The sequence below is a fragment of the Triticum urartu genome, chromosome 2A, assembly GCF_056163025.1.
Source record: "Triticum urartu cultivar PI428250 chromosome 2A, HENAU_Tu73, whole genome shotgun sequence".
In the NCBI taxonomy this organism is placed as follows: domain Eukaryota; kingdom Viridiplantae; phylum Streptophyta; class Magnoliopsida; order Poales; family Poaceae; genus Triticum; species Triticum urartu.
Genome location: NC_141874.1, coordinates 282,003,191 through 282,027,252, shown reverse-complemented (window position 1 = coordinate 282,027,252; position 24,062 = coordinate 282,003,191). Strand labels below are relative to the sequence as shown.

The following is a 24,062-nucleotide window of genomic DNA, read 5'->3' as shown; positions in this document are numbered from 1 at the left end:
TGCCGACTTCACCGAGCCTCAGATAGGCGAGGTGCGAAATATGATCAGCCCCAACACACTCAAGAAGGCGGTCTGTGAGCAGAACTCGGTCCCATTACAGGAGAAGAAGAAGGCACACAAAAGAAAGACTAACAAGGGTGCGGGCCAGCCGGCACCGAGTACGATCCGTGCTCAGGACGGGCCACCTTCACCTGAGGATATCTCGGGGAGGGTGCATGTGGCGGGTAGGCCGATGCTACCAAGAAATATGCTCGATGCTGCAACCGGTGCTATGCGGAGTCTGCATGACAGTGTTCTTTCTTTGGAGAAGCAGCGTCTCGGAGAGAAGGATGTGGCATACCCGGTTTTCGCGGCCAAGGTGCCAGAGGGCAAGGGCTTTGTGGATAACTCCATCGGGGGTACGATCGTCCTGCGGTTTGATGACATCCACGCTATGTTGAACCTTCATCCGCTGCACTACACCTTCGTTCGGCTATTTTCGCTGAGTATGGAGATGCGGATCATTCGCGACAAGACCCCGGACATCGTGATAGTCGACCCCTTCTACATGCGTGACAATATCTTGGGCAGCGCTGGGGACCGGCAAGTCGTGAGTTCTTACCTCGAAGGCGTCATTCTGGCAAACCAAGATAAGGATAACTTCCTCGTGCCTTACTTTCCTGAGTAAGTCCTCCCCTCAACCGCCCTGTAACATATGAATTCTTAGATTTCGATCGTTTTTCTTTTAACATTCCGTGTTTTCTGCGGTGACACACGTTGCACGCTCATCCTCCTAAGCCCCAAATATTCCATGGCCATGTATTTCGACCCGGACCGTCAGTCGAATGTAGACTACACAAATGTCAAGAAGGTTCTTGATGATGTTCTCCCCGGCCACGTCAAATCTGGAGGCACCTTCACCAGGCCTATTCATAAGTACGGCAAGCACGTGTTCTCCCACAATACGACGTTCTGCTGCATCAAGCAGCCGCCTGGCGGTCAGAAGGGTGCCTACTACGCCATCCATCACATGCAGGCGATCGTACGGGACCATCATCAACTTCTGCTACCGAGTAGACTCAAAGATTGGGCCGCGAGCGTGTCGGCAATCCAGGACGCGGACATCAGACAAGAATTCTTTCGCATCCAGTCGGAGTTTGCGGAAATCATCCATCAAGATGTCCTTCATACCGCGGGGCAGTTCTACCTCAGAAATCAACCGTCCAACAGTGACATTGACACAATCCTACAAATGCAGGCTGACAACGCCCGTTCTTTCATGACTCCCACGATAGACGGCGGCTTCATCCACGCTCCGGTCCCTTGAGTCTCATGTTGTAATTAAACTTTAATGAACTTGTAGTATGTCTCTTTGGTTTCGAGAGTCGTTCAACTTAAGATGTAATCGATGCTATTAATGTCTTGCTTTTCTCTTTCGATCGTTCTGTTGCATACTTATATATTGCTTATGTATTGTCTGTGAATTGGTACTAACGTTTCGTTTGGCTACTGCATAGCGATGCCGTGGTATGTCGTGTACAAGGGTAAGGTTCCCGGAGTCTACGACGACTGGGAGGAGTGTCAGAGACAGGTTCACCGATTCAGCGGTAACAGTTACAAAGGGTACCCCACTAGGGCCGAGGCCAAATCTAGATACGCCCGCTATCTAGTGGGAGAGGGGAGGGAGCGTTGGAGGAACCGGATGAAGACGAGTTTCATCGTGATGATGCTCATCGTGATGACCGCAGCTCTCTTCTATGTGATGGTAGTTTAGATGATCGATATCGACTTGTAATGTGAAGACAAACTCGCGGTCTCGAGACTTGTAATGTAATGTTCTATCTTTGTTCGGTCTTTTCAATTCGAAGACTAATATGATGACTTGTATTCGGAGACTAAAATGATGAATTGTATTCAGAGGCTAATCTTCTATTGTATTCAATGAATCTGTTGTTGATGTGTGCTGTCTATATTTTGTCCAATTATACATTTTGTAACCTGTGCAAAAAATAGAAAATTAAAAAATAAAAAAAACCTAATATTCATACTAATGGCGCATCACATCATAGTGCGCCATTAGTATGCCAAAGGATACTAATGGCGCATCATTAAAGAGTGCGCCATTAGTATGCCGAAGTTACTAATGGCGCATCTTGCTGTCGTGCGCCATTAGTATGCCAAAGCACCTGGGTATACATGGCCCCCTGGGAGGCATACTAATGGCGCACTGTTGTATATACTAATGGCGCATCTGGGGTGCGCCATTAGTAAAATATACTAATGGCGTGCTACTAATGGTGCACCACTAATGCGCCATTAATGGCCAAATTAGGTGCGCCATTAGTAGGCCTTTTCCTAGTAGTGCGACCGTTGACGCCGCGTCCCCCGACCACCTCGAGCCCCCCCCCCCCCCCCCGCGCGAGTCGACGTCCTCGACGTCCGCAACAAGACAGCCATGCAGGGCCCCTCTTCTCCCCCTCTCACCCCCTGCGGCGCGTGCCCGAGCGCCGCCCGCATCTACCAATCATCGCCCTCGTCCCTGGCCCGCCTCGCGCTCGCTCCTCTCTCCCTCTTCTTTTCCCTGGCTGTAGACCACGCCCAGGAAGACCCCCTACTCGAAGCCAAGCCCTCCCGTGGCCTCCAACAACGGCTACGGCCTCGCCGGTGCACGGCCCCACGGTGCTCCTCGCCTCCTTCTATTTAAGGCCACCCCGAGGCCCCTCTCTACTCCTTTGGCTCTCTCTCCCTCCCGTGCACCCCTTGGACAAACCCACTCTCCTCCTCGCACTCTCCATCCTCCTCCTAGGTCGGAGCCGAGCCGCCAGCCGCTACTGAAATTCGCAAGCTTCAGTCCTTCTCTCTGCCCCCTGGATAGCCCCATACCCTCTTGTCACCACCACAACCCTTCCCTCGTCGCCGTTCGTACACAGGAGCGTCGTGTGCTCGAAGCCGAAGATGGCCGATGGCCTCTTCCGTAGTCATCTAGGCCGTCGCTGCTACGGCTCTCCTCAGCAAGCGAGTCATACACCCATGGATGCGGCTCATCCTCTTGAGAACGCCGATGGGCGGAGGGTCACCGGAGATGCTCTGTAGCCTCGGCTATCACCGTCGGGAGCCGCTCCTCCCCGCGGGAAAAGCGCGTGCGGGAGGTGGAAGACGACCTGCCACAGGGGCCCACACGTCAGCGACCCAGCAGGCGGGCCCATCCGTTTTAGTGGATACGGATCCAGCGGGTCCGCTTCCCCCGCGCAGAAGCATACGCCGGGAAGGCGCCTTCGACATCGCCCTATCGTCCACGTGGCTGAGCTATTGGGCCGGCATAGTGGCGCCGTGCCGTTAAGCCTCGCCCAGTGCATGTTGTTGCCACCCAGATCTAGCCCGTTTGGGCAAAAACCTTTTCCTTTTTCTTTTCTATACAATTTTTAAAATCCATAAATAATTTAAATTAACTCCAAATTCGATGATTCAAATTTCTAGTAGCTTATAAAATCATGATCTATCTCATGGTACAACTTGCACATTTTTCCAGGAACTCTATCTTCACACATATTTATCAAATCCCCTTTTTACAATTTCTATGATGGACTTTAGAAAATCACAGAGAGCTCAAATTTTAACAAAATGCCATGATTCAAATTTCCAGACACATCTAAGTTCATGACTTGGGTTATGGACATTTTTCTTAATACTTTCTGTGCCCCACACGATAATGAGCCATTTCTTCATGGTTGTCAACTCCTAATATTCATAGAATATTCATTTGAACTCCAAATATAGTGAAACCAAATCCTAGATGCTTCTAAATACTTCCTTTCTGAAATGGGTGCCTTTGCTCATTTTTCAAAAATATATTTCTGGACACTTCTTGCAAATCCATAGATCTATATGTTCCATCATATTGAAATGTTCAAAAATATCCACTAATCCAATTCCAATGAAACCACTCTGGTTATTTTTCATCTGACCAAGGCTATCCTAGAAAAGTCAAATTCATATTTTTAGAGCACTTTTATCTTTAGCGTTGTTGTGTTGCTTATTATGATTGCTTTCAACGATAGTTGACGAAGTAGATAAAATGCTCGAAGATGGATCAGAAAATTTGAAGACTTTGCTGAACCAAGCAAGCATCCATTTGACCATGATGAACCCTTTTACATCACAAAAGCATTTCCATTGTTTCATCGAGTGCATGGTATATCTTGAATGGCAACTTGCTAGGCTTTCCTCCATTGCATAACCTGTTGATACTTGCAATGTTCATGACTCTATCCTTGTTTAGAGTTGTGTTGATGGGTTGTATAAATATGCTATAGTAAATGGCTATGGAAAGTGGGTCAGGGTTATGCATGGAAATAAACAAGTGTGGTTTGCCATACTTGCAAACAGCCCAAGTGGGTGCCACTAATGCCCCTGGGAGATGATGATGAATTAGGTCACTACTTGGTGGAGAGGTAGTGTACTGAGGCTTGATGAAATTGTTGTTTACAGAGACGGATTGGATTTAAGATTGTCTATCGTCCCAACTAGACATGTACAACCATACTACCCCCTTATGGGACGGGGCATTATTGATTACCTAGTTCGTGCTAGCATGGATGCCCGCATTACTAGTGATGGGAGTGACGTGGTCACTCTCAGGGCGGGGTCGTGGTTGGATAGGCGGCCATGACTGTTTTCACAGGGCACCGGACACACTGTTGGTACCCCCATGCATGTGAGATATGATGAGTATGGGAGCGTGGCTCCATTAAATTAAATTGTGAAAATGTTTGGCACGGGGGCTGTTACCAATCGAGTGGACTCTATGTTGGTCACAACTAGGGAAAGGTAGTGATCGGGTGCTTACCCCGGGTACTTGAGGTACTACGGGTCGTGGATGACACGAAGGCTTCCTGCATCTTGTGGGTAAAGTGTGCAACCTCTGCAGAGTGTCAAACTATTCGAATAACCGTCTCCATGGTCAAGGACAGTTGGGTGGTGCTGCTTAGACTATGTACATATGTTTCTGACAAACAACACGGGTTGAGTATATTGTTGATGTGATTCGTGAGGAAGTCACGATGATCCTGAGCATGAGTTGTTCGCAACTCTTTTTCGACGTTAATGTCTGTAACCTCCTGATACTTTTTGCAGACGCATTCATGTCCTTGATAAATGTTGATCATACTTGCATGAGCAAAATTAGCTTTCCATAAAATGCCAATTTAGAAGTTGAGCATTGCATAATTATTCTATTATCACTCTTGGGTTGCTTGCGAGTACATTCAAAGTACTCATTGGCTTGCCACTGGTTATTTTATAGGCCAGTCTTGAAAGAATAGCATATGATGAAGAATACTTCAGCGGCGAACATGCGAGCTAGGACGCGTCCCAGTTAGAATGCCTGTAGGGTTAAGGCAGATGGCATGGGTCCAAGTTATCGATGAAGATTCCCGCTACGAAGTTATACTCAAGACTTGACCATAATGGTCATAATTTATGTAATACGGTATGTATGGATGTAAGACTCTTGTTATTCAACTTCTGTGTGTACAGTGACCACTGATCTCTGGGATCACTATACACGTGCATTCGGCGATCACGACTTATGAGTTGGGGTCCCCACACCCGTCCCCTCGGTGTTGTCGTGAGGAAGGACGTGACGAGGCCCTGGTACGAGCGGCCTCCCGCAGGCTACCCGCTGCCCTTGCATGCCCAAGCACAAGGCCCTGGAGGTGGAGGCGGCGCCCCGCGCTGCTTGGATCACGGCCATGGTGGCCAGGCCGTGGTGGCACGAGCCATCGACCCACGAACTCATGCTGAGGGCTCATCCTGCGAGTTTGGGATGTGGGCGGAGATGCCATCGCACATGAGGATCAGATTCTCATAGTTCTTCACCGAAGAGATGCCGCCGAGGGGGCCGCTCAAGCTGTGGTTGCAGCACGCCGAATGCAGCACCCCAGCAACAGGAGCGGAGGTCGAGGTTGTCTCCGTGGGAAAGAAATTCATGACTCGTGGATGGGGCGAGGTCACCCGCGCCTGCCGCATGGAGGAGGCCCTCACCATCCATTTTGAGTATGATGGCGCCACCACGCTGCTCTTCAAGGTCTTCGACGAGGAAGGCTGCCGCCTGGAGTGCTGCCCTGGTGGGGGTCGCCGGGACGGTGTAGCGGCAGGCGCTGGGACCGCCCTTAGCTCTGCCGACAGCTCCTCCAGCAGCAGCAACGGTGCCTGGGTGTCCAGTGACTCTCCTGAGCCTGACGAGACTCCGGAGACGAGCGATGACAACTACGTGCCCCTGAGTTCTCGACATGCCCGGAGCGCAGCAGCGGCGTCCGTTCGTCGTCGTCATTGATCTAGATGGGGTTGGTGTTGGCCCCTCGTGGCCCACTGTTGACGATGGCGTTGGTGGTGACATCTGTAGATATGAATCCTAGAAACCTCCTTTTTTGGTTCACTACAAGGAGTCGAGATGAACCCCATGGGGTGTGTAAAGAATCTATAGCGCTATTGCATCAATGTTATTCTTATTATGAAATTTGCGATTGCCTGTCTTGCTATGGCATTGTCTCCCCTTTTCATCCTTGTGGTAGCTTAGTGCTCTACGCCGACAGGTCCTGGTCCCCATGCAGGCTTTAGCCGTCGCTGGTATGCCAGGTCGCGATGCCATGGTCAAGGACAGGAGGTGAGCGGCCCAAGGTCCGGTAAGAGCTCCTTGGGCACGATGCTCAAGAGGTCCCCCTTGGTGTGCAAGCAGCTTCCTAAAGGTAGAAAATGAAGGCGCCATTGCTGGAGCAAGGCTGTAAGAGCTAAAAATCCCGAGCCGCAGTGCTGGGCCAACTTGAATGCGTGACTTATGATAGCAAGTCTGGAGCGATTCCTTGCGCAGTGCCTGATTTATGTGTCGACGATGCAGGAACTGCTAGGTTAGATCCGCGCCAGCTTCCCCTTTTCACGTTCTTCTGAGTGATCTGTGTCCTCGGGTCCCGACCTCAGGAGAAGATGATCTCCATGGCCAAGCCAGCTTCGGAGGAGCCTGCTCCCAGCTTGCTTGCTGAGGCTCTGAAGGCTCAAGAGTCCCCGACCTCTTCTGCTGCCGCCGACCTGCAGGCCTTGGCGCCGATGCTACCTCCTCCTCTTCCTTTCACACCGCTGGGCCGTGATCCTTCTGCCTCTCCTGATGCCCTAGAGGAGGCTTTTTCTGCGCTAACCCAGTTTCCAGATGATCTTCAGGGCGTCGACCATCGCCTGGCGTCATGGCACCTGGAGCTAATCTCAGGGTGGTTGCAGTCCGATGAGTCCGTGAGGGCGACGTGGGGCTAGGCGGTGGCAGCTTTTGAGCAGGGTAAGTGGGCTGTTGACCTAGCTGCGGCCGCTTGTGAGGTGGATTTGAAGGATGCCGATGACGCCAAGGAGCGCTGTCGGGTGGTGGAATCTGAGCTGGAGACCTTACGCAATGAACGTGCTGCTGAAGCTCATCTGTACGAGGCACGGTACGAGAGGATGAAGGCTCGAGATGACACGGTCGCAGGCCATGACAAGGAGCTGAAGCAGCTGGTGCGGGCGCAGGCCGTGGAGCACCGGGGCCTGGAGGAGCCGGAGAAAAAGGCGGAGGCGGAGAAAGCCCAGCTGGAGGCCAAGGCGAAGGTTCTTGCAGAAGATCGCGTGGCCTTCAAATCCCTTGAGATGAGGTCCCGCGGGGCTCTCCAGGAGTTCTATGAGAAGGGCATGGAGAAGTCGTTGGTGACTGATGATGATGGCCCCTCCCAACAACTCCCTCAGCTCGTCACGGCGCTTGAGGGTGTTGTCAACAGGATAGGCCCCATGGTGGAGGGTGAAGCCCGCGCGCTCTCCTCATTAGCCCTGACGCGCGTCTTCAACCACCTTCAGCTTCACGACCCCAGCGTCGACCTCGATGCCCTGCTCGAGGCCGTGGACGAGGAGCGTTGTGAGGCTGCTGCCACAGCCGTGAAGGACCGGGTGGAGGCCCTGTTGGAGAAATTCATCGCCATTAATCCCGTGCCTCCGGCTGACGGTGGCAGTGACCCTGCGAACACGGGCGATGCTGCTGTCGGGGAGGCGCTCCCTAACGACGGCGCCCAAGGCTGAAGACGAGGCTTGCGGGTGGGCGGTGGTGCTCCTTCCCATTTTTATTTCCCTTCAAACTTTCCTGCAATGTGCAACGTGCCTCGTGGAGGCGTCAAAACTTGTGTTTGGTATTGGAAGAACAATACATCTTGTAATAATTTGTTAGGATTCCGCGATCTCCCTCCTGTTTGATTGTTGTTCTACGTCGGCAGGGCCCGGCCCCGCACATGCCTCAGCCACCGTTGGGTCGTCTGGTTCACCAGGACGAAACCAAGGGGTGAGGGGCTACGTGGCCAGTTATGCTCCTGAGTCGCGATGCTCAAGAGTCCCCCTTGATTCGCAAACAGACCTCCATACATGTCCTTGCCAAGGTCCCGCTCAGGAGAGGGACGCGACTACCAGGCCCGGGGGACCTGGCAGGGTGGCGTATGCCAGGTGTGACCCGAGCGTAGCCCCCGTACCCAGCCCCCTCATGTGACTCTCCCCTGCAGAAAGCATTGCGACGAGGCCGGAAACCGAGTCGGGTGGCTCCCTGAGGTTGATGTGGCCATGCGCCGGCCTCAGTTGTTTATCACCAGTGCGGAGCATAGCGCTTCCGCACTTGCATGGGCATAGCCGCTCCTCGACCATGTCGACTGCCAGCACGGAGCATGGTGCTTCCACTTGTGCGTGGGTGAGGGCTCTCTCTGAGTGGAGCCACCGGGGCGTGTACAGCCCCGCCCTGACACGTGGCTTGCACGGCAGGGCCAGACGAGGTGTGTCTAGGCACCCGTGAGCCAGCACGGGACTCACGAGGCCCTGCCTCAAGGCAGGATGCGCCTGACTTGAATCTTGATAGTTGTGGTGGACCTGCGAGATGGTTGGAAAACCTGCGCCGAATAAATCTCCTGAGGCTATCACAAGAGAAGGCCAAACACCAACGACACCAGAGGGTGACGTGAATGGGGACGGCCCGCCAGATAGAGCTCGGTCATTGGGTTTATCGGTGCTGCAGGGATGGACCGAGCATAGACGTCGTGCCCAGTATTCTCATTTAAAAAATCTTGAAGAAATACAACTAGCGCGCGGCTCCCGTGGTGACGAGGCACCGGGTCGTGCGCCCTCGCTCATCCACCCGCGATTAGTTCATGCGAGGGCAGGGCACCAAGGGCCATGGGAGGTAACATACACGGTAGCTGTCCCGCAAGCCAGAGCTCAGCCTCTTGGGTTTATCGATGCTACAGGGACAGACCCGAGCAGAGACGTCGTGCCAGTCCTTAATGATGAGGCGGTCGTGGGTGGGCTTGCAAGGGCGCACGACGTTCATGGTATCGATGTACCGGACAGGCAGGCGATAATCATAAGATGACTCAAGTAATGAGGAAATTAGCTTGTTCGAATAGATGAAAGAACGATACATGCCACAGGGACGGGCGCATGCGTCCTGGGGAAGATGCAGCCCGAGGGGCGCCCCCAGCTGAATAAACTAGAAAATGTCACCTGGCACCGTTGTTGAAGAGGCGTTGGAGTAGCTGAAGATGCGCGCTGAGGAAGTCGCTCCTCACAAGGCGTCCGGCGGCTGGTTCCCACGGGACCCTGTAGGTTCTGGATCCTCCTTCCCCAGGACCTGACGCCTGGCCTTACGAGCCGCCAGGGCGCCCTGCATGAGCCAGTTGAAGGCGATAGCTGCATGCAGCAGGCCAAAGGTCATGCGAACGTAGCTGTGGGGGGGACCTCCGCACTGACCAACCCTCGATGGCCAGAAACGCCCCTAAGATGTGGCCCTGTTGAGCCCAGGAACATCGACACAGACAGGTGGTTCGTCGTAGGACAAGGAGCTGTGCTAGGTGATGGGCGGCGGTCGCCATGCATGGCTTCTAGCTCTTGAAGCTCATTGGTGGTCTTGGTGATGAAGTCCTAAGCACCGGGCACCTCGTGCACTATGCCCTGATGAGGGAAGCGTGCGGTGAAGCATGCCTCCACATGGTGCCTGAGTGCCTCCCTCGTGACGTTGGCTAAATCTGAGGTCCTCCAGAAGAGAGCCCCCGAGCCCAGCCTGAGGAGGGTGCCAGGCGCGCCTTCCTATGTGAGGGAGGGAGGCGCCCCGTCTATGGGCCCAGATCCTATGGTGGTGATGCTGGAGACACCGCTCTCTTGATGCCCTTGATGGAGCAGCTGCTTCTTCTACTTGGAGACGGCCTCAGGAGGGTAGACGGCGCCTTCATTATCTGGGTCTTCGGCCGCTACAGCTTGGTAAGCACGCTCGAGGGAGCATACCGCGTCTTTCTCCTCGCAGGTTACCGTGATGACGCTGCATCTCCCGGGCATCTTGAGGACGTTCTAGCCGTGATGGGTCACTACCATAAACTTGGCCGGGGCTGGGTACCTATCAGATGTGGGGTTCCGGCAAACCCTTAAGGTTCGAACACTGGGTTGCGCATGAAGTCTTCTCCTCCCACCGATCTACGCCCTAGCTCGCTAAGATCTCGCGGACAAACTCGCAACACAGAAAGACACATGATTTATACTGGTTCAGGCCACTATTGTGGTGTAATACCCTACTCCAGTGTGGTGGTGGTGGATTGCCTCTTGGGTTGATATTGAACAATACAATGGGAAGAACCGCCTCCTAAGGTTGAGGTGTTCTTGTACTAGGCTAACTTGTGTGGGTGAGAGTGATCTAAGATCTCGTCCCCTGCCTATGGTGGTGGCTAGTCCTACTTATAGAGGCCCTGGTCCTCCTCCCAAATCTTGAGCGGGAAGGGAGCCAACAATGGCGGGACAATTTGAAGGGGGACAGCTAGTACAAGCTATCCTGACAAAAGTGGTCTTCGCCTGCCAAAGGCTCTGGTGGTGACACCGTCTTGGGCTCCACGATGACCTCCGTCTTGCCGTCCTTCTGGTCTTGGTCTTATTGCACCAAAATGGCAACCTTTGCCTGATGCCTCGGTACACCTCGCTCGCGCTGGTTCCCTTAGCACCAAAGAGGAAACAAGGATGTTGTGCACGCTGGCGCCCGCCTGGTGTTGAACGTCATGGCTCACATCACGAGAGCCTCGTGAGGATTGCCTCGCCTTGATATCTCCGCCCCTTGCGAGCCTGCCTGACTAGGCCACCCCAGAGGATGTCTTGTGTCGTCGGCCTCGCGAGGCTTGGCCCCTCGCGAGGGTCTTGGATGCCTTGTTGATGAAGGTGGGCCGTACGGCCTGCTAGCTTAGCCATGCAGTGGGCCGCAGGCAGGCAAGCCTGAGGACCCCCGTTCCCAGGACGCTGACAGTAGCCCCCGGGCCCAAGGTGCGCTTGGGCTTGGCTTCGCGGCGAAGCCAAGGGTCAAGTACGGAGCACCGCGGGCCCCAAAAAGCATGCGGCCTTGGTTGACGCCTGGCGGTTAATTGGACGTGGGCGTCTCCGCTTCCCCATGCTGCCTCGGCAACTGCACGACTTGATGAGTCTCTGCAACATGCAAGGAAAACCATCATTACCTGCGATCGTGGGAGGTGCCGGTTGGCATTCTCTTGCTATAATTGGGGAGGGGGCGGAGCCCCCATTGCCCATCTCTTCCTTGCTCGATTGCTTCTTCCTCCTCGCTCCATTGCTAACTTCTTTTCCCTCGATTCGTTGCTAGCACCAATGGCGCCTATCAAAAGGTTCTCCACCGAAGAAAAGGGGAAGGCCCCCCGAGATGTCCCGGAGCTCCTTCCGCCAAACAAGAGGTAAATCCATCGCCGTGAAGAAGTCGGGATGCAGGTGGTGACGAGGCCTTGGTGTGATCGGCCTCCCCCAGGGTATCCGCTACCCCTGTATGCCCAAGCCGAGGACTCAGGAAGGCGGATCGACGAGCAGCGCCGCCGGCGCCACGCCCGGAGTCGCCGCGGCGACGCACGCCGTCGCCCTAGGAATCCACGCCGCGAACTCCTCACGCGAGCTGGTGCTGTGGGCGCCCATGCCCCTAAGCTCTTGGATCCGCTTCCCACGGTGCTTCTCAGATGTGATGCCGCCGAGGGGGCCTCTTGAGCTCTGGTTACAGCACACCGACAGCGCGCTCCGGCGATGGGAGCGGAGATCGATGCGGTCCCCACCGGCAAGATCTTCATGACTTGTGGCTGGGGCGAGATCGCGCAGGTCTGCCGCACGAGGGGCACCCTCGCGATCCATCTTGAATACGATGGCGTCTCCACGCTCTTCTTCAAGGTCTTCGGGAGGCCGCCGCCTGGAGTGCTGCTCCAGAGAGGAGCGCGAGGCTAATGCGCGCTCCGCTCGCAATCACTCTAGCGGCAGCCTCCCTTGGGAGTCCAGCAGCTCTCCTGAGCTCTAAGAGACTCCGGAGACGAGCGACGACAGCTACGTGCCCCTGAGCTCTCGCCGCGCTCGGAGCAGTACTGCCGCGTCCTGCCGTCGCCGCCACTGATCTAGATGGGGTTGGCACCGGCCTCCTGGGGCCCACTGTTGATGATGGTGTCTACCACAGGGGGGTGTAGATTGGGTCCTCCTTAGTTTTAGCCTTCATTTCCTGCGAAGAATCATGAACCGCCCCGTGGGGGCATGTAAGGGTCTATAATGTCTTTTGTGCTTATCTTCCTATTATGAAGATTTAATGAACCCGCGTCCCGTTAAGGCTCGGTCCCCCCTTTCTTTCCTCGCGATAGCTTGTTGCTCTGCGCCGACAAGTCCCGGTCCCTAGGCAGGCTACAGCCGTCGCAGGTATGCCAGGTCGCGCGCCATGGTCAAGGCCAGGAGGTGTGCGGCCCGAGGTCCAGTAAGAGCCCCTGAGGCGCGATGCTGAGGAGGTCCCCCTTAGCGCTCAAGCGGCCATGGTAAGGGAAGAAAGGAAGTTGACGTGGCTGCAACGGGATTGCGGCAAGGCGTGAGTATCCATAAGGACCAGACATTTAGCCGACCCGAGGGCGAGACTTATCTTGTGAACTTCATGGTGATTCCTGACATTGCACTAGGGTTGCGCACCAACTTGTGCGGCATGGCCAGGCCAGCCCATACGAGTTTCCCTCCTCCCATGCTTTCCTTAGTGTTCTGCGTCCTCAGGTCCCGGCCATCGAGCGAGCTCAGTCGTCGCTGGTATGCCAGGCCGCGATGTCGTGGTCAAGGCCAGGGAGTGAGAGCTGGAGAGCCAGTAAGGGCTCCTGAGTCACGATGCTCAGGAGCCCCCCTTTTAACACGCAAGCGAATTGCACGAGAGAAAAGGAGACTCGCGGTGCCGCCTGCCATCCTCCCCGCGGGGTTCCTGTGAACAGGCACAAGAAGAACACGGTTTGCCATTACAGCCATCAGCCTGCCGCTGGGTGGTCCGGATGAAGTGAAGGCACTAAGGGCCTGGTGAGATGAGGTGCGCGGGGCATGCCGCGAGCCAGAGCTTGACCGCTCAGATTTGTCGACGTGGCAGGGACGGACCCATGCACCATCGCCGTGCCTGTGAGGGGGCCCCGTGGGAGGCGATGATCGAGCAGGTGATAATCGTAGGCAGGTTAAGTAGGGAAGGAAAATCAGCTTGGGTAAATGTAGGAAGATACATGCCACTAGGTCCGGCCCGAGCAGCCTAGGGATGATGCAGCCCGAGGGGCGCCCCCAGCAAGGTAAGCTAAAGACATAAGCAGATGGGATACATGCCGCAGGGACGGACCCACACGCCCTGGGAATAATGCAGCCCAAGGGGCGCTCCCAGCTTAACGAGCTTGGAAGATGTCACCTGGTTCTGTAGACGAAGCAGAGTTGGTGTAGCTGAAGGCGTGCATCGAAGAAAGGACTCCTCATGAGCCACCGGAGCCCCGAGCCTCGGGAGGCTCTGGGGGCTCAGGAGGCTTCCTGAAGACCGTCTCCATTCCCTCCAGGACGATGCGGTACCTGGCCTCTTGAGCCGCCAGATCATGCCGCACGGCGCACTGATAGGCCAACGCCACGCTCGCCAAGCCGAGGGGCATGCGAACGTAGCCGTGTGGCAGGCCCTCGCAACGGCCCAGATGCGAAGGCCAGAAGCACTCCTGAGACGCGGCCCTGTTGATCCCTGGGACGTTGATGCAGACACTCAGCTCAGCACCCTCGCCTGGGTAGTGAGTCGCGCCCTGTGTGTGGATTTCGCTGCACATGGCTCTTGCGTCTTACAGTTCCTGTGTGGTCTTGGCGATGAACTCCTGAGCGGTGGGCACCCCTTGCCCTGCGTCCTCCTAAGGAAAACGTGTCGCGTGGAACGCCTCCAAGTGGTGCTCGAGCGCCTCCCTCGTGAGGTTGGCAAGGCCTGAGGCCCTCCAGAAGAGAGCCCCCGAGCCCTACCCGAGGAGGGCGCTGGGCGCGCCTTCCTATGCAATGGAGGGAGGTGGCCCTGGGACGAATGCTGATCCTGACGAGTCTCCCGCCGCGACGCCACCCTCCTGAGGTCCCGCGCGGCGCAACTGCTTCTTCTTGGGGATGGCCTCTGAGGGACCTCACTTCTGCTGTCGGGGTCATCGATTGCTGCAGCTTGGAAGGCGTGCTCGAGGGAGCACACCGCATCCCTTTCTTCACACGGGACCGTGATGACCCCACCACTTCTAGGCATCTTGAGGACATTGTAGCTGTGGCGGGTGACCACCATGAACTTTGCCAGGGCCGGATACCTGAGGATGGCGTTGTACAGTAGGCGGATGTGCGCGACATCGATGTCGATGAGCTCGGTGCGATAGTTGTCGCGTGTGCCGAAGGTGACAGGTAGGTGGACCTGCCCTATCGGTGCGGTGGAGCCGTCGGTCACTCCTAAGAAAGGTTTGGTAGGCTGGAGCAGCTCATATGGCACTTGAATGTTGTCGAAGGTGTCGACGGACAGGACGTTGAGCCCTGCACCTCCGTCGATGAGGGTCTTGGTAACCTGCACATTGGTGATGACTGGGGAACACAACATCGGGAGGATGCCGGCGGTGGCTGCACACTTGAGCTGATCTGCCGAGTCAAAAGTGATGGCGCACTGCGACCACTTGAGCGGGTGCACGGCCTCAAGCTTTGGGAGCGCTGCGTTCACCTCGCGAGCGAACCGTTTGAAGATGCGCTGAGAGACTGGGGCCTGGGCGCCGCCCAAGATGCAGGCGATTGCACGCGGCTCCTGGAAGCCCCCAGCCCACTCATCCTGATGATGGTCGTCGTTCCTTCTTGGTGGCAGTGGAGGAAGACCGGCGTTGCCTTGGTGGCGATCCTCACGAGGCTAGTCCCTCAAGGGCCCCTCGCGAGGATGATCCTATCAGCGGTCCTCACGAGGCCTGTCGCGCCATTCCTGGAGTGGGCCACGGTCGTCCCAGCGTCTGCCTCCTCGTCCTCCTCCACAGACGTAGCCACGGTCGCCGCGCTCGGGGCGTCGACCGTAGCGTCCCTCACGTAGGGCTCGGAGCTCTTGGCAGTCGCTGTTGTTGTGGGTGTTCAGGTTGTAGAAGGCATAGAACGGTCGGTTGTTCTTGGATGACTCGGGCTGATCTCTGTCCTGTTTGGTGTCGAGCTCCGCAGCTAGCACTACCACTTCCTTGCGCTTCACGTCCTTAGCCTTGGCTTTCTTCTCCTCTGTGCCTACGGCTAGCAGCTCAAGGAGGAAAAGGCGCCCCTCCTCAGCTCTCGCGCACTCGGTCGCCAGGTTGAATAGCTCCTGAGATGTGCAGAGCTCCTCGTGGATGGCGAGCTCTTCCTTCATCTTGACATCACAGACGCCGTCAGAGAATGCGGAGATGATGGCCTCATCCGTGACCTTGGGGATCTTGAGGCGGGTGCTGTTGAAGTGCTAGATGTTCTTCTAGAGGGTCTCCCCTGGTTGTTTCTTGATGACGCGCAAGTCGGTCGCGGCCGGCGGGCGGTCGCGAGTGCCCTGGAAGTTCGCGACAAAGCGGTCGCACATCTCGTCCTAGGAGGAGATCGAGCCGTGCTGTAGGTTCAGGAGCCAGGTGCGGGCCCCATCCTTGAGAGCCATGGGAAACCAGTTCGCCATGACTTTGGCTGTGTTTGTTTGGGTTTTAGAGACCAGTTTTCAGTAGAAATAAGCTGAGGCCGTAACAAACAGCTAAAACGGAGCTGCTTTGGGCTCATAGTCCAAAACGGTTTCAGTCATTTTTACGTGGTACGGGTTGAAGCGAGCCGAGCCGTGCTTCGAACCGGAAACTATTTTGCCTCAGTGAAATTCCCACCGATGCCCTTGTTAATTCAGCCCAATTACGAAAGGAATGCCCCCGATGCCCTGTTTCAATCGATCCCCGTCTCGTCTCCTTCATCGCTAACACACGCACGCAGAGGGCAGAGAGGGAGAGGAACCTAGGGTTCCGCTGCCACCGCCTCAAGAGACTCCTCCGGCGCCTCCACTCTCCGCCGCCGCAAGAGCCCCCGCCGTCGCCGTGATCCACTGCCTCCACTCGCCGTTATCCGCCGCCTCCACTCGCCGTCATCCACCGCCTCCACTCGTCATCATCCCTACTCGCCGGTCCCCTCCACCGCCTCCACTCGCCTTCATGCACCGCCAGTCTCCGACGCCCACTCCCACGTGCACCCATGTCATCGGCTGTGGTGAACATTTCTTGGCAGAAAATTTTATTCTTTGTGGATGCTCTGCTTGCTGTATATGCTGCATAATGCCTTATGTGGATGCTCTGCTTGCTGTATATGCTGCATAATGCCTTATGTGGATGCTCTGCTTGCTGTATATGCTGCATAATGCTTGATGTGGATGCTCTGCTTGCTTGAGGCTTGACACATGATGCATGCTTATTATACATTGATGGGTAAATAAAAATTTCAAGCTTGCTGTTGCTATGGATGCTCTGCTTGATGTACATGTGGATGCTCAATTTGCTTGTTGGACATGCTTGTTTGCTTGCTGCACATGCTTGTTTGCTATACTAGTTCTTCCGTGTGCTGGAGGATTAATCAGCATAGCCTTGTTGCTTGGTTGCTATACATGCTGGATATTTTGTATGCTGGTATAAATTATGGTGAAAATGAACTAGATGGAGAAGGTAGCGAATAAGGCAGCGAAGAAGGTAGACAAGACATACAAGGCAATTTGGGATGCATACCGTACTAGGGTATTTTGCGAGTTGTGTGCGAGGGAAGTTGAAGCAGGCAATAGGCCAGGGGTGTTCTTGAGTCCTTGAGGATATAAGAATTTGGGGGAGAGCTGGTTGCAGATAACTAAGAAAAGTTATGTGAGGATGCAATTCAAGAAAAGATGGGAAAATCTCAAAACTATGTATTGTCAATGGAAACAACTGCAAATTGACGCATCTGGACTTGGATGGAATGCTAAGCTAGGAACCATTGATGCTGATACTGATTGGTGGAACACTCACCTAATAGTAAGTTCATGTTACTCATAGCATTACATTGGGTTTATATTATCTTAATTATCCATTTAGCTAACCGTTTTGTTCTTTTGCTATATTTCAGAAAAACCCGGAGCATGCAAAGTATAGGAATGGAGGACCACCCAACTTGGCTGAAATGGACCTCATGTTTGATGACCGTCATGTCATCGGTGCCGAGTCAGCTATCCCCGGCGAGATACCATTGGACAAGGAGGATGTTAGTGATGACACTGATAGTGCAGAGGATGATGATGAAGTCATGAAAGCAAAACCAAAGAAGCAGCGAAAGACCAAGTCATGTAAAGATGATTTTTCTGCTCAAGATGAGAAGAACCCATTTGTTCGGATGTATAAGAAGGCTAGTGATGCGATATGTGTAACGGCTGAAAGTATAAAAGAAGCATCTAGCTCCAGCATGGCTCGTCCTCCCCCTCCTCTGGTTGCTCCTCCCCCTCCTCCGGTTGGCCCTAGTATGAATGAGGCAATGGAGATGGTTCGTGAATGTGGAGTTCAGGAAGGAACTCCTCTCTTTTTCTCTTTGAGCATGCTATTTATGAAGGCTGAGTATAGAGAAATGTTTGCATCGGTTCAGACCAAGGAAGGAAGGTTTGATTGGCTCGAGAGAGCGCATGATTATGCTATGTAACTTCTCGTTTAGAATAATTTCTTAGTTCTTTGCTTGGATTATGCTATGTTGTTGGTCTGTACCATTTGCTTATTTGAATGCTTGGATTATGCTATGTTGTGGGTCTGTACCATTCGTGTGTGAACTATTGGCTCTGCTGGATATGAACCACTTGCTTATTTGAATGTTATTTTCCCATATGTATGAATAATGGATATGACAACTAATCTTGTTGTCATGTTCCATTTGTAGACTGATGGAATTGACGGCGGAGGTGGTGACGATGATGATGCTAACATAAAGACAGTACAACTTCAAAACTTGCTCAAGTTAAGTACTGATCTTGCAACCTTGGGTGAAATGGCTATGCACTACAGCAAAACTTTTTTGAATAAGCAACGGAGGAAGCCTAGGAGGATTGCAGTACAAACTGGTCATGAATGGGTTGTGGAAAAGTTGGCACGTCCTAAATCTTGCTACAAAATGTTTAGAATGTATCCATATGTTTTCTTGAGTTTGCATGGCCTTTTAGTGAGTGACTACCATTTGGAGTCAACTAGCGAGATGAACTCATTGGAAAGTCTAGGCATGTTCTTGTGGATGCTTGGAGGCCCTCAATCATTTTGCCAAGCCGAAGATCGGTTTGTTCGGTCCACTGAAACAATCCATAGGAAGTTCAATCATGTGTTGCACTGTGTAAATTCTCTAGGAGGAGACATCATCAAACCTAGAGATCCTACATTCGCAGATGTGCATCCAAAAATTAGGGACAAACGTTTCTGGCCTCACTTCAAAGGTTGTATTGGTGCAATTGATGGAACTCACATTCCCGTTATAGTTCCTGCTAAAGAGACCTGCAACTATATTGGTCGACATAGTTACACAAGTCAAAATGTGTTGGCAGTTTGTGACTTTGACATGAGATTTACCTTTGTCGTTGCCGGTTGGGCGGCGTCGGTACATGACACACGGACTTTCCACCACAGTATATTGAAGTATGCTACTACTTATCCTGCACCTCCTGAAGGTACACAAATCAAGTGTTCTAATTTTGTACAGATTGTTTGTATTAATCTGTACATGTGCTCAAATTTATTCTCGATGGATGTAGATATGTACTACCTTGTTGATTCTGGTTATCCTAACCGGGTGGGATATCTAGCTCCTTACAAAGGGACAACCTACCACCTTGCCGAATTTCAGTCTGGCCGCCGCCCACCGAGTGGTAAATTTGAGGTGTTCAATTATCTTCACTCTTCTCTTCAGAATGTGATTGAACGCACATTTGGTGTGCTCAAGCAGAAATGGCGCATCCTAAGAGATGTGCCACACTTCAAGGTGGGAAGTCAGACGATGATTATCAGTGCTTGTATGACGCTTCACAATTTCATCAGGGACAGCAAGCTACGCGATAAAGAGTTTGATAAATGTGATGATAATGAAAATTACATGCCTGCAGACTCACAGTCAACACCTTTGCTTGGCGATGTCGTTCCCACTTCATCCGATGAAGGCAACATGAACGACACGCGAGATAGGATTGCGAGCTCTTTGTTTATTGCGCGACAAGCTACATAGATTAGTGTTTGTACGGACCTCTAATTATATGTATGGATTACTAGTTATATGAACGGTCTAATCCTTTAGCTCTCTTTTGTACGGATTATTAGTTATATGGACTATCTTTTGTACTGTATGGGCAATTGTGACTTGCATGGACTAGCGATGTGACATCATAATTCTTTTGCTCACTATTATTCTATGTATATATGAGCAAGAAAGTGAGAAAATTATTATTGTGAAATATTTTATGTATTATTATAGAACAAATCATTCCCTGTCAGTCAAAATACCATTTAAAAAATCTATTAACACCGAATCAACAAGTTACACTGATCTCAATGCTCTAAGGGCATTTCAGGCTTTTCACCAGCTCACAGTCATTTTCACAGCTGCGTTGACAAATAGCTAACCTTCACTACAATTGTTTCCTCAGCACAGCTGTTTTGCTAGCACATCAAGCCCACAGCTGAATCTGTTGAAACTGAAGCCCAAACAAACACAGCCTTTGTCGTCGCCGTTGGTTTCTTTGATGCTCAGCTCGTAGAGCTGTAGGAATTCTGTGGGGTCGGCGGTGCCGTCGTAGCAAGGAGGCAGATCTGGCTTGAAGTTGCCTGCCCAGGCGACGCTGCGCAGCTCGGGAGTGAAGGCGCGCAGTCGGCCGTGGTTCCTGGGGCCCACCTTGGAGGTGGAGCTTGGTCTTGTCGAGGTCCGCGCGGCGCCACCACAAGTGGCGCACGGTCTTGACGAGGCGGTGCAGGAAGTGCGGGTGCAGCTTCTCGCGACTGTGGGATTTCTTGGTAGCTTCTCTCTTCGCGCGTGGGCACCGGTCGTGGCGGATCGCACCGCGGGGCCGCACGCCTTGGTGCCAAGGAGGCGTCTTTGGACTGGGGTGGTGGAGGCTCGCCTTGTGCCTCGTCGGCCGTGGCTGGCTAAGGGTGAGGCCGAGAGAGGGACAATGCCACGGAGCCCCTTGCGGCACGGATTAGCTCGGCGACGCAGTCAAGCCACTCCTCGTAGAGGTCATCGACTGGGCGGTAGCACAGGAGCTCGTTTGCGGCGATGAGTGCGGCTCACGCCTCCATGGGAGCACGGTGTGCATGAGACGAAGAGCCGGCTGGGGCCAGCGATGGAGTGGCGGTGCGGCCATCCTACCGCACCGAAGGATGCAGCGACGACGCTTGCTGCTCGTTCCCCACCGGGCCGGTGGTAGCGTTGGCGGCGGGAGACGGAGAATGACATGGTGGCCCGCCAATGGGAGCCGTCTGAGCAACGCGAGCGATGAGGGCAGCCCAGCGCTCAGCTCGAGCACGGCGAGCGTCCGCCATGGAGATGATGGAGCGACGAACTGATGGAAGGAAAGCTACGGCGCACCCAGACCTGGCGCACCAAATGTCGGATGTGGGGTTCCGGCAAACCCTTAAGGTTCAAACACTGGGGTGCGCACGAAGTCTTTTCCTCCCACCGATCTACGCCCTAGCTCGCTAAGATCTCGCGGACGAACTCGACGAACTCACCATACGGAAAGACACAAGATTTATACTGGTTCGGGCCACCATTGTGGTGTAATACCCTACTCCAGTGTGGTGGTGGTGGATTGCCTCTTGGGCTGATGACGAACAATACAATGGGAAGAACCGCCTCCTAAGGTTGATGTGTTCTTGTGCTAGGCTAACTTGTGTGGGTGAGAGTAATCTAAGATCTCGTCCCCTGCCTATGGTGGTGGCTAGTCCTACTTATAGAGGCCCTGGTCCTCCTCCCAAATCTTGAGCGGGAAGGAAGCCAACAATGGAGTGCCAATTTGAAGGGGGGGCAGCTAGTAGAAGCTATCCTGACAAAAGTGGTCTTCGCCTACCAAAGGCTCTGGTTGTGACGCCGTCATGGGATCCATGATGACCTCCGTCTTGCCGTCCTTCTGGTCTTGGTCTTTTTGCACCAAAATGGCAACCTTTTCCTGATGCCTCGGTACTCCTCGCTTGAGTTGGTTCCCTTAGCACCAAAGAGGAAACAAGGACGTTGTGCGCGCTGGGGCCCGCCTAGTGTTGAACGTCATGGCTCACGTCACGAGAGGCTCGTGAGGTTTGCCTCGCCTTGATATCTCCGCCCCTTGCGAGCCTGCCTGACTAGGCCGCCCCAGAGGAGGTCTTGTGTCATCCGCCTCGTGAGGCTTGGCCCCTCGCGAGGGTCTTGGATGCCTTGTTGATGAAGGTGGGCCGTACGACCTGCTGGCTTAGCCACGCAGCGAGCCGCAGGCAGGCAAGCTTGGGGACACCCGTTCCCTGGACGCCGACAGTACCCAAGGATGGCATTGTACAGTAGGAGGATGTGGGCGATACCAAAGTCGATGAGCTCGGTGCAGTGGTTGTCGTGCCTACCGAAGGTGATAGTAAGGCAAACCTGCCTAATCGGGGTGGTGGAGCCGTCGGTCACTCCTGAGAAGGGCTTGGTAGGATGTAGTTGATCATATGGCACTTGGAGCCGGTCGAATGTCTCGACGGATAGGACACTGAGCCCCGCACCGCCATCGATGAGGATCTTGGTGACTTGGACATTGCTGATGATGGGTGAGCAGAGCATCGGGAGGGGCCCGGCAGTTGCAGCGCACTTGAGTTAGTCGAAGGAGCTGAAGGTAATGGTGCACTTGGACCACCTGAAAGGGCACGCGGCCTCGAGCCTGGGGAGGGCCGCGTTCACCTCGCGAGCGAACCGCTTGAAGATACATTGAGAGGCTGGGGCCTGAGCGCCACCCAAGATGCAAGTAATGGCACGAGGCTCCTGGAAGCCCCGAGCCCCCTCGTCCTGATGATTGTTGGCGTTCCTTCTTGGTGGTGGCGGTGGCGGAGGGAGGCCAGCGTTGCCCTAAGGGTGGTCCTCACGAGGCTGGTCTCTCCAGGCACCCTCGCGAGGCTGGTCCTACCAGCGGTGCTCACGAGGCCGGTCGTGCCACTCCTAACGAGGGCCGCGGTCATCCCAGCGTCCTCCACTAAATCCTCCTCCTCGGTCGTGGCCACGGTCGTTGCGCTCAAGGCGTCAGCCGAAGCGCCCATCATGGATGGCCCTGAGCTATTGAGAGTCGTTGGTGTTGTGGCTGTGCATGTTGTGGAAGGAACGAAATGGGTGATTGGCCTTGGATGACTCGGGATGGTCAGGGCCGCGCTTCATCTCTGGCTCCGCCGCGAGCACAACAGCCCCCTTGCGCCTCACGTCCTTGGTCTTGGCCTTCTTGTCTTCTGGGTCAGCTGCTGGAAGCTCTAGGAGGGAGAGGCGTCCCTCCTCAGCCCTTGCGCACTTGGTCGCCATGTTGAACATCTCCAGAGCTGTGCACAGGTCTTCATGTATGGCGAGCTCCTCATTCATATTGACATCGCGGACGTCATCGGAGAATGCTGAGATGATGGCCTCGTCCGTCACCTTGGGAATCTTGAGGCGAACGATGTTGAAATGCTGAATGTACTTCTGCAGGGTCTCCCCTGGCTGCCGCTTGATGCGCCACAGGTCACCAGCGACAGGCGGGCAGTCGCAAGTGCCTTGGAAGTTGGCGACGAAGCGCTTGCGCATCTTGCCCCAGGAGGAGATCGATCCTGCAGGAAGGTTTAGGAGCCACGAGTGCACGCCGTCCTTGAGAGCCATGGGAAACCAGTTCGACAAGACCTTCTCGTCGCTGTTGGCTGCCTCAGTGCTCAGCTCGTAGAGCTACAAGAACTCGGTAGGGTCGGCGGTGCCGTTGTAGCACAGAGGCAGGCCGTGCTTGAACTTGACGGGCCAGACGACGCTACACAGCTCAGGGGTGAAGGCGCGGCACCCTGCGGTGGTCACTGGACCCCGCCATGGAGGCAGAGCTCGGTCTTGGTACCTATGTGCCGCCGCCACAGGTGGCGCGCAATCCTGACGTGGTGGTGCAGGGAGGGCAGGAGCGTCTTCTTGCGGCCGAGGGATCTCTCAACAGCTTCCTTCTTCGTGCGCGGGTGCCCTGTGCGGCGGGTCGAGTCGCGGGGCCGCGCATCTCGGGGCAACGGCGGCATCTCGATGTGGAGGTGGTGGAGGTGCTCCATGGGCTACATCACCCACAACTAGAGGTGGGCGAGGCAGCATGAGAGACGGTGCAGGAGAGCCCCCAATGGCGCTGACGATCTCGGCAATGCGGTCCAGCTAGTCTTCGTAGAGGTTGTCGATCGGGCGGTAACGCAGGAGCTCACGTGCCATGAGCAGCGCGTCCTGCGCGTCCGTGGTGCACAGCGAGCATGGTACCATGAGCCTGCCGGAGCCAGTGACTGGGTGGCCGTGCGTCCGTCCCACCGCACAATGGGGTGCAACGACGAGGCTTGCTGCTCGTTTCTCGCCGGGCCGGTAGCGACATTGGTAGCGGGTCATGGATAATGGCGGGGTGGCCCGCCAACGAGCGACGCGAGCGGCAAGGGCGGCCCGGCGCTCAGCACGGGCTCGGCGAGCATCGGCCATGGATGCGGCGGAGCAGTGGTATGTCGATCGACGAAAGAAAGGCTTCAGCACACCCCTACCTGGCGTGCCAAAGGTCA

The 24,062-nt window shown here is 54.6% G+C and overlaps 1 protein-coding gene and 1 pseudogene across 2 annotated transcripts; both read left to right on the top strand.

The window, feature by feature from the left end:
* The first annotated feature begins 16,985 nt into the window (after window positions 1-16,985).
* Window positions 16,986-18,119, top strand: LOC125541555 (uncharacterized; annotated as a pseudogene). The gene is made up of 2 exons (XR_015615399.1): window positions 16,986-17,333; window positions 17,425-18,119. The product of XR_015615399.1 is annotated as an uncharacterized LOC125541555 (transcript).
* A 193-nt stretch (window positions 18,120-18,312) lies between these two features.
* LOC147984828 (uncharacterized) lies at window positions 18,313-19,545 on the top strand. The gene is made up of 2 exons (XM_087539809.1): window positions 18,313-18,994; window positions 19,079-19,545. Exons 1-2 carry the CDS (start codon window positions 18,328-18,330, stop codon window positions 19,543-19,545), a joined length of 1,134 nt encoding a protein of 377 aa, XP_087395935.1. The 5' UTR covers window positions 18,313-18,327.
* The last annotated feature ends 4,517 nt before the right edge of the window (window positions 19,546-24,062 follow it).